Source organism: Manacus vitellinus, unplaced genomic scaffold (genome assembly GCF_001715985.3).
Source record: "Manacus vitellinus isolate BGI_N305 unplaced genomic scaffold, ASM171598v3 scaffold_47_pilon, whole genome shotgun sequence".
Taxonomy (NCBI): Eukaryota; Metazoa; Chordata; class Aves; order Passeriformes; family Pipridae; genus Manacus; species Manacus vitellinus.
Window position 1 is genome coordinate 206,735 of NW_021940585.1, and position 9,771 is coordinate 216,505.

General features: G+C 53.3%; 2 protein-coding genes across 6 annotated transcripts in view; both read right to left on the bottom strand.

Moving 5' to 3' along the window:
• Nucleotides 1-7,156, bottom strand: part of SLC16A4 (solute carrier family 16 member 4) — a 13,601-nt gene extending 6,445 nt beyond the window's left edge. Inside the window, exons 1-8 of one of the 5 annotated variants that reach the window (XM_018079810.3) lie at nucleotides 6,921-7,156; nucleotides 6,331-6,434; nucleotides 5,189-5,321; nucleotides 4,381-4,524; nucleotides 3,399-3,560; nucleotides 2,342-2,881; nucleotides 999-1,210; nucleotides 57-150 (exon numbers count right to left, since the gene is read on the bottom strand). In XM_018079810.3, coding sequence (XP_017935299.2) covers nucleotides 57-150; nucleotides 999-1,210; nucleotides 2,342-2,881; nucleotides 3,399-3,560; nucleotides 4,381-4,524; nucleotides 5,189-5,321; nucleotides 6,331-6,434; nucleotides 6,921-6,936 — 1,405 coding nt within the window. In that variant the 5' untranslated portion in view covers nucleotides 6,937-7,156. Of the gene's footprint in view, nucleotides 1-56; nucleotides 151-998; nucleotides 1,322-2,341; nucleotides 2,882-3,398; nucleotides 3,561-4,380; nucleotides 4,525-5,069; nucleotides 5,168-5,188; nucleotides 5,322-6,330; nucleotides 6,435-6,920 lie in introns of those variants that run through there. The other 4 variants (XM_018079813.3, XM_025895898.2, XM_018079811.3 and 1 more) reach the window with 4 other exon arrangements.
• Nucleotides 7,157-8,630: 1,474 nt separating this feature from the next.
• On the bottom strand, nucleotides 8,631-9,724 carry LAMTOR5 (late endosomal/lysosomal adaptor, MAPK and MTOR activator 5; the record flags this gene model as incomplete). Its single annotated transcript, XM_018079815.2, has 2 exons — nucleotides 8,631-8,955; nucleotides 9,384-9,724. Coding segments are annotated over 2 exons (402 nt in total), but the record flags the coding sequence as incomplete, so codon positions are not given.
• Nucleotides 9,725-9,771: the final 47 nt, after the last annotated feature.

Here is a 9,771-nt window from a genome sequence, read left to right on the forward strand (position 1 = left end):
ATTATATTAATTATATTATATTAATTATATTATATTATATTATATATAGTATTTACCTGCCAGAGGAGGTCCTCCAATGGCTGCTATCCCTGCAAAGAAGGCAGCAAACCCCAGGTAGCTGTGGAGCTTTTCCACACCCACCAGATCCACCTGTTGGTAAACCAAAATGGATCATTAGTGATGGATTTCATGGGAATATGTGAACAGAAGAGATGTATTGATTTGTTTTTAAAGCACAAGAGATTAACTGATGTTTTTCCTGGGGAGTTTCCTCTTCAGCTGCAGCTTTGGAAGGACTTTGCTCCCCCTAGGTCTGATCCAGCCTGGAATCCCTTCGCCTCCCTAAGGCCAGGATGGAAATTACTGGGATGTGAGATACTTTTCTGGCTTCCAGACAATAAGACTTTGAGGAAGGTGTTTTAAACTGTAAATTCCTTCCTAGAAAGAAATGCCTAATTATAATTATGCCTCCTCATCCTGATCAAGGAATCCTGGGATGGTTTGGGTTGGAAGGGCCCTTAAAGCCCATCCAGTGCCGTGGGCAGGGACACCTCCCACCATCCCAGGTTGCTCCAAGTTTATCCAGCTTGGCCATGGACACTTCCAGAGATGAAGCAGCCACAGCTTCTCTGGGAATTCCATCCCAGCCCCTCACCACTCTCCCAGGAAAGAATTCCTTCCCAATATCCCATCCATCCCTCCCTCTGGCAGTGGGAAGCCATTCCCTGTGTCCTGTCCCTCCATCCCTTGTCCCCAGTCCCTTTCCAGCTCTCCTGGAGCCCCCTTAGGCCCTGGAAGGGGCTCCAAGGTGTCTCTGGAGCCTTCTCTTCTCCAGGGGAACATTCCCAGCTCTCCCAGCCTGGCTCCAAAGCAAAGGTTCTCCAGTCCTTGGAGCATCCCTGTGGCCTCTCTGGATTCCCTCCAGCCAGATCCTCCCATGACTGATCCCTGTGTGTTCCAGACAGTTCTGGGGTTGGGAGCAGGTCAGCACAACTCACCAGCACCGGGAGCACCAGAGCCATGAACCCCCCACAGGACACGGAGAAGGCCACGGTGTAGGCGAGGAGCAGCGGGAACGTCGTGGCCAGGGGCCCCAGGAGGTTTGTGAGCCCGCTCAGGACCAGGTAAGTCACGTGGAAATGGTACTTCTTGGTCCAGTTCTGGTCGGCCACCCAGCCCGAGAGCAGCTGGCTCAGCATCTCCGTGATGCCTGAGGGAACAGGAGCCACCAGAGCCTCAGAAAACGCTTCATTGGGATAGTTTTTCCTCTTTTTCCTGGTGGCACGTCCCAGTTTCACCTGCCTGCTACGACCACAAAGGGCTGAAACGCCAAAGAGTTACAGGAAGGTGTTTTTAGGCTGTTGTAAAATTGATATTTGGGGTTTTTTTGCCTTTTCCCAGCTATTACCAGTCGGTAAAAATTCAGTCAAGGGCTCTGCACTCAGCAGAAATCTCTGAAATGCCCTTCAGTAAAAACAGGGGAGATAAACTTGCTGTCTGATCCCTTTTCTGAGATGGAGAAAAAGCGGAATATTAAGAAATATGTGCACGAGATTTTAATTTTTCTAAAGAAGCCAATTGCCCAGCATTTCTTTAAAGGCTCAGCAAACTTCTGATACTTGTTTTTTTACATTTCTCAATACATTTTTATGAACCAAAGATCAGAGGAGAGCTCACTGTCAGCTCATGTCTTGCACCACTGTGTCCCTCCTACTCTTAGTTCAAAATACCCCCTGAATTTCTGGGCTCTCCTAAACCCCTTGACAGCACATCACTGCTAAACATCCCACAGCTCTGTAGAAGGAAAATGTATTTTTGTACAATAAAATATTTGAATGTGACTGACATTGGAGCTGCTTTCTTAACCCAGCGTGTTAATCCCAGTTTATAATCAGGCATGGGGTTGTTTTTTGGGGAGTTTGGGTTGGTTTTTCCACCACCCCGTGGAGGTGGATTTTTTCCACAATATTGAATTTTTCTCTCCTGGGTCAAACTGGAGCTCTTTGGGTTCTGAGTGATTTCTGTGGGTTGTGGGTTTAAGCAAGGCAGGGATGGTGGTGAGGAGGCTCCAGGAGGACAGAGAGCACCTTTTTACTGGAAAATTGGGGTTGTTTGGAGCAGGGAGGATGGGGAGTCATCCACGTTGGGTTGGGAGAACCACCCACCCTGTGAGAGCAACTTGTGCTGTCCAGAAGGGGATTCTGAATATACAGAGGGATCAGGGCTGTGAGCTCAACTTCCACCAGGAGCATTCCTTCTAGGACATATCTGGGACTATTTCTTGGCAAAATTTGGGTTGGTTTTCTCTTCTGAAATGGGTTTAAAAGATTCCTTTGCCTACCAGCCACTGAGATGAGGTAGGAGCCATCCATGCTGCTCATTCCCAGGGTCCTGGCTCTTGCCACCAGGTGAAAGAAGGGCACGAAATAGGCCAAGTGGCTGAACAAAAAAGACCACGTGAAGATGAAGAAAACAGGATCCTTCAGGGGGGACAAGTCCAGGAGAGGCTGAGAAGTTTCTTTTTTGGTTGCTGAAAGGGGTTTGTTGCTTCTCTTGGCCCCTGTGGCCGTTTCTGGTGAGGATCTGCCTGGGGTGGGTTTCTCCAGCTTTCCCAAAGCAGATGGATTTGTGGGATCAGAGACATCTTTGCCGTGGGACATCAGGAGTCTCTCTGTGGTGGGAAGCTCCTGTGCCTTGTGAGGGTGTAATTCCCTGTCAGTGGTTCCATCTAAACCTCCATCAGGAGTTTCTGGGTCCTTCTGTGCCATTGGTGACTCACAGCCTTGGGTTTTGGCAGAGGAGTGTCGGGTGCTGATGGGTCTCAGCAACAGGCTGGAAGGCACCAGGTTCAACATGATGCCTCCAAAAATCAGGAGAGTTCCTGAGGGAGGACAGGAGGTGTTTTATTCTTGGAGTGAGAAGGAGGTACAGTAGAAAATAAGCTTTTATAACAGGCCATGCATTGAACATGGAGAAAGTCTGTCACAAGGGGAAGGCATTTTGCCCCCTCCTTATGGAGGAGGTAACAAAACAGGAAGTTTTATTCCTGTTTTTCTGCCTAGAAGTCCTTTCTGCTCTGATGCACACAACAAATCCAGAGCTGCCTCTGGGATCTGGGAGCTTGTTTTGTTTACCCTCATTAGAAGTTGTGATGGACCTTCAAGATGGCATGAAACTGCAGTAGAAGGAGGGATTTTTGGGTTTGATTTCTCAGGTCTCTGTTTTGACGCCGATTTTAATGCGTGATTAGGTGTTTAATCATTAAGATGTCCCCAAACCATCCCGGAAGAGGCAGAGCTGTTGAATTTTAATCTTTAAAAGGAGCCTCTTCCCGTGCCCAGCTCTCCCCAGACGCCCTCTCAGCGCTGATGAATTTGGCTAAGCAGGAGATCACTCACCTTGCCAGCCATAGAAGTCGAGGAGGAGCTGGGTGAAGGGTGCCATGAGGAAGGTGAGCCCCATCCCAGAGCGGGCCAGGGCGTTGGAGAAGCCCAGCCGTGCCCGGCAGCGCTTGGCCGTCATCACTGCGGCCGCCTGGTACAGGCAGGAAAAGCCCAGCCCTGGGGAGGGTCAGAAACAACACATCTGTGCCCAAACTGTACCATGAGCTCTTGGAATGTGAAGTCATGCCATGCCAAGTCTCTGGGATGCAGCGTTCCTGGAGGGATTTCCCCTGAACGTGGGATTTCTGCTCTTGGAGTCAGTGGGGAACGAGGTTTTGTGGGTGGTGTTAAAGATCTGGGGGGTTGGAGGCTGTGCCCTTTCAGTGAGAGGTTTTAAAAGGCCAGGATTTGTTGGAGCCAGAAAAAAATCAGTTAGTTGGGTCTAGTGTGTTGAAACTCTGTTTTATTCTCCTGAGCATGGAGTTTTGAGGGTTCACACAGCATCTCATAGAAAGGAGCTGGGGATGCTTTGCCACTCGAGGTTTACAGAATCACAAAATAATTGAGTTGAAGGGACCCCCAGGGATCATCAGTCCAACTCCTGGCTCTGCACAGACACCCCAACAATCCCACCCTGTCCCTGAGAGCGTTGTCCAAACCCTCCTGGAGCTCTGGCAGCCTTGGGGCTGTGCCCATTCCCTGGGGTTCAGTGCCCAACCACCCTCTGGAGGGAGAACCTTTTCCTGAGATCCAACCTGAGCCTGCCCTGGCACAGCTCCAGCCATTCCCTGGCTGCTGTCCCTGCTCCCCCAGAGCAGAGATGGTTCTGCCCCTCTGAGGGAGCTGCAGACCCCCAGGAGCTCTGACCTGTCTCCTCTTCTCCAGCTGAACAATCCGTGTGCCCTCTGCTTCCCCTGCAGACCCTGCCCCAGGTTTGAGGTTAAAGGAGCCGATTCCTTGGTGGTGCCCAGGGGAAGGTGTGTCAGAGGCTGCTCACCCAGGAGGAGTCCCATGGAGATGCAGAGGAAGGGGACACTGGTGGCTTGGGTGCTGACCAGGCACCCCCCGGCCACCAGCCCGGCCCCGAGGAGGGAGGTGGGACGTTCCCCCAGCCCCCGGCACACGATGGACACGAGCGGGGCTGCAAGGGAGAGAGACAGAGCTCAGGCTGAAGGTGATAAAAGGGCCTCCCCACCCTCACAGCCAATTCCTTCCCCATATCCCATCCATCCCTGCCCTCTGGCACTGGGAAGCCATTCCCTGTGTCCTGTCCCTCCCTCCCTTGTCCCAAGTCCCCCTCCAGCTCTCCTGGAGCCCCTTTAGGCCCTGGAAGGGGCTCCAAGGTCTCCCTGGAGCCTTCTCTTCTCCAGGAGAACCCCCCCAGCTCTCCCAGCCTGGCTCCAGAGCAGAGGGGCTCCAGAATCCTGGAATCCCAGGATCTTTTGGATCAGAAGGGATCTTGAAGCTCAACCTATTCCACCCCCTGCCATGGGCAGGGACACCTTCCACTAGCCCAGGTTGCTCCAGCCTGGCCTTGGACACTTCCAGGGATGGGGCAGCCACAGCTTCTCTGGGAATTCCATCCTCACCACCTTCCAGGGAAGGATTCCTTCCCAATATCCCACCTAAATGACACACAACTCCATCTTTGACCACATTCCTGTGAAGTCACGTGTGGGTACCAACCATGTCCAGCTTGGAGCAGTCTGGGAAGGGAATTGGATCTGCAGAACATCATCAGTGCTCTTAAAGCAAATGTGCCTGGGGTTGAAGCACTGTCCCAGTCCTGGGGAATGCCAACTCACCTCCTAGGAAGCGCAGGGAGGACATGATGGAGCCAATCCAGCTGACCTGCTCAGAGGAGCCCCCCACCTCCTCTCGGAAAGCCACAAAGAAAATCCCAAAGGTCTTGAGCATCCCCATCACGAGGACATTGACCTGAGTCAGGAGCAGACAGAGGTGAGGAGCCACAGGGGATCAGGAGGGGGGAAAAGCTTTTCCTTTTGCTTTTCTCGTGTGGGTAATTTGTTATGATGATGAACAAACTGGGACACTTGAGCTGGTGTTGGGGATTGTCAGCAGGGTGAGCTCATGGTGGCCGTGCTGCAGTTTCATCTTAACAGACCCTCAAAAACCCCTCTGCAAACTGCCTTTTCTAAGAAAAAGAAACAAAATCACACTAGAACCAAACTCTTCCAGGATATTTTTGCTCTATGAGTTACTTTTTAATACTAAAGCAACAATTAAATGGGTCTTGGCACTGCTGGAGATCCCTGGGAGTGGATGAGGGGGTGAGAGGAGCAGGATGGATGTTATCCAGGGCAGTTTCCCAGGCTTGTGCTGCCGTGGGAGCAAAGGACACACACGTTGTGTCCTTAATTTTAACTCCCTCTCACCTCCCTGGTAGCAGGGGGTTAATGATTGGCAGCAAGTTACTTGGGATGGGGTGGAACTGGGGAAAGCTTTCCCAGCTTGGAGGGTGGTGCCTTCATTACAGTTGGGCTTGACGACCTTAAAGATCTTTTCCAGCTTTAAGGATTCCTTGATTCATCACTGGTGGGAAGATTGTGTGGTGTTAAATCCTGTGGAATGGAGAACTGGTGCCTTTGAGTGGAGAAGGGAGTCCCAAGTGTGTGTGTGCTGCTCTCAGTCAACCCCTGGCTCCATCTCACTGCCCAAGGTGGGATCCCACCCTTTCTGAAGGGACAGGACTCCCCAGTGGGGTGTGTTTGAGTAGAGAACAGTCATTTTATCCTTGCAAGGTACCTTTGGCCCTGGGCTGTGGGCTGGGGACCCTCATGTCCATCCCTGGGATGTTTGCAGCTGCCATTCCATAGGGAAGGATGAAGCTGGGTGGGATCAGCCTGTCCTGTCCTCTGAGTGAGATTTGAGGCTTTCCCTCTGCCTCAGATCACGGAGGGTTCAGTGGGATTTATTCTGTGCTTACCAGGAAGAAGTGAAGCACCACTGCCCAAGCCCACCCTCCATGTGCTGCTCTGGCCCCTGGGCTCTTCCCAGCTTCCTCAGGCTCTTCATGCTCCTTCCTTTCCCCTGAAATGGGAGTTTCAGGACACATTAACACCTTCCTGCAGTGCTGTTTCAGTTCAAAAGCTGTTCCCCTGAAGGCAGGAACTGCCTTGGAACCCCTTGGCTGCTGCCAGAGCAAACCCCACACTCTGCCTTCAGTTTGGAAGGTGGGGGAAGATCCACCAGCTTTTGTTGACAAGGGATGTTAAATTACACATTATCCCTGCCTGGAAACTGTTTAATATCCTTTCTCTTTCCCACCAAATTACTGTAACGACTTAAGCTTTAAGGGCTTTGAAGGGAAGCACCTTTACAGCTTTAGCAGTTTGGTTTGTGCCCCAGTCAGGGGGTCACGTCTGTCTGATCCAGTTTTGAGCCCCCGGGAAGCTCTTCCAATCCCATCCTCTGCTTGTCTCCCTTCCATCCCCTCTGGCAGAGGCAGGATCCTGCCCGAGGGAGCAGCTGGACCCTGGAGCAGCTGGGGCTGATGATCCTGAAATCTTTCCTTACCTCCTTGCTGCCTCATGCTGGAAAATCCTCCCCAGAACAGTCGATGGTGAAGAGGAATTGTCTCTTCATTTGCTCCAGAGCCTGAATCCCCCCTTCCTGACTTGGCAGCCCAAAGTCTGCTCCTTCCTTCACATCCCGAGAGGATGATGGTGTCTGTCCTTCCTGCGAGCCCCAAAGCAGAACGTGGAGCCTGGCAAGCGCTGGGGCTGAGTTACAGAGCCCATCCTCCTCCCCCTCCTCCTCCTCCTCCTCTCTGTTAGGCCACAAGGCCGGAGTCCCTCCCCTTCTCCAGCTGGGAGCAGGAAATCCAGGGCGTTGGGAGCAGAAATCCTGTTGGGAAAGAGGAGGGGAAGCCTGCAAGGGCTGTAACTCCAGGGAAAGCTTTGAATGTGGCCGGATGAACGGAGCGGAGGTGGCAGTGCTGGACTGGATCCAGGCCTGTCCCTGCCCAGCCCTTGGCTTGGGAAACTGTCATTTAGGAGGGGATAGTCTGGAAAACTTTGGCATTTCCAGTGGGATGGAGCAGCTGGGATGGAGCAGCTGGGATGGAGCAGCTGGGATGGAGCAGCTGTGCTGCTGCAGCCCCGGGACTCAGCGGGGTTGGCTCCCTGCCCCCAGTGTAAACGTGCCCCAGCTCCTGGATAAACATGGCCCTGGTGCTTCCTGCCCTGCTCTGGGCTGACTGCCACCCCAGTCGGCATTCCTGAGCTCAGAGAAAACTGGGATCACTGTGGGACCCTGATACTGATCTCTGCTCCCTCCCTTGGCAAAGTTCCACCTTTCCAGAGGAGCCCAAGAAATAAGGGAGTCTCTGAGCTTTCCCTGTAGGAAGACCTTTAATACTTGTATTAGGCTTTATTTACATGGGATGGGGTTTGCAGGGAGGGTGGTTTAAAGGCCTGAAGGAGAGGGGGGGCAGCAGGGGCTGGGAGCAGCAGCATCTTCACTCAGAGCTCTTGGAATTCCAGGGGGAAATACTCCAGCTCCAGCTGCTCCACCTTGGTGGGATGTAGGTAGAGCAGAGAAGGACTCTTCGAGGCCACCACAGAGTTTGGGCCTGCAGAGATCTCAGGGCTTTACTGAGAACTAACACTGAGCTGGACAGGACTGTGGACTCAGCTGTGCAGAGCCTCCTCCTGCCTGTTCCACGGGGGACTGGCACTGGCACTGCTGAACAGAGCAGCTCGTTGGAGTCCAGTCAGAGCAGCCTGAATGTCATTTTCTCTCTGACCCAGCCCAATTTTCACCTCATGCTCTGCTATGAAACTTCCCTTCCCCTCCTGCATGAGACCAGCTGCAGCCCAGCTCCTTTTCTCTCCCTGCCACACAGGAAGCACTGGAGTGTAGCAGCTTCCCAGGGCTTTTTTCAGGATTGTTTCCCTGCACTGTTTCAAATCTGGGGTCTGGGTTTGTGAGGATGTTGCCAACATCCATTTCCAGCTCACACAGGGCCAGCACATCCAGCTTTAATCCGAGGCACAGTGAGCAAGAAATTCTCCCACAGAACGTTTAACTCGGGGAGGTGAAACATTCCCCAGGAGAAATTCCTTGGGAAGTGTTTGTACCTTTCCTGCTGGAGGAGCCTCCATTAATTCCACTTTCTTCTCTAGAGAAATGCTAATGAAGGGAGTGGGAGAAGTTACCTCACTTGGCTTTGGAAACAAAGCACCAGGCCCAGCTCCCACAGTGGACCAAAGAGAAGCAAAGGGGTGTTTTTACAGGTCATTTATTGATTTCTCCAACCAACACCACACATGCACCTGGTAGGATCTGACCTTCCACGAGCTGGGTGAGTGACCACGTGTCACCCTCAGCACCACAAGTGCTACAGTGGGAGTTGGAGACCTGGAGAGCTGCACAGGAGCTGTTCAGAAGAGAGGGAGAGCCTTCACCCCAGGACTGGGGTTCCAAACCAGAGCTGGAGTGCAGGGTTGTGCAGGGAGGAGGGGCTGGGAGTGCAGCTGGTTCCAAGGATCAGGATGCCAACTTATGCACTGCTACAGTGATGGTGTCGTGCTTCTGGATCATGATGTTCCTAAAACAAGGAGACAGTGCTGAGGGAGGGGCGGAGGAGCTGGTGGAGGTGGGAACTGGACCCGGGATCACTCAGCAGCTGCAGCAGCCCCAGCTCCAAGCCAGATCCTGCCTCCCTTCCCACTCTGTGAACTGGAGCCATCCCTGACTCCCACAGCACCGCCTGAGTTATCCACATGGATCCCAAGTGTGGAAAAGGAACAGAGCTGCAGTAACCACCCCCCTCCCAAAAGCTTTCCCACTGCTTTTACAGTTCCTGCCTCTTAAAATCCTGTTAATCCAGTGAATCCCTGTGGCAGTGCCTCCTCCACAGCTTCAGAGCTGGGGCTTCCTCCAGGAGCTGCTCCCGAGATCTGACTCCGGGAGGCTCCCAGGGCTGGGGAAAAGGAAAACGGGGGGAGAAGTGGCCCCGGCAGGCTGGGAACTTACCCGGTGTCCGACTCCAGGCACACCACGGGGGTGTCCGTGGGGTCCGAGCTGAGCTTGGCCGCCTGCTGGGCCAGCACGGAAATGATCCCGGCGTGTTCGTCAGAGAGAGTCCCTCGGCCTGGAGGGGGGACACGATGGAAAAGCTCCGTGTGAAACCCATTTGCCTCCCCCGGGCCAAGGGGGGCTGATCCTCTCCCCAGACTTGCTCTCAAACCACCAAAATGTCCTGAATTTCGGTGGCAGGAAGGGCCGGCTCTGGTTTCCTCCGCAGTGCAGGTGGGTGGTGGCCCCTGGGGACACCCAAAGGTGGGGCCAGGACAGCAGGGCAGGGCCTGGTGCCCCCAAAGCAGGGTTCATGCAGGACAAGGCCAGGTACCCCCAAACGGGG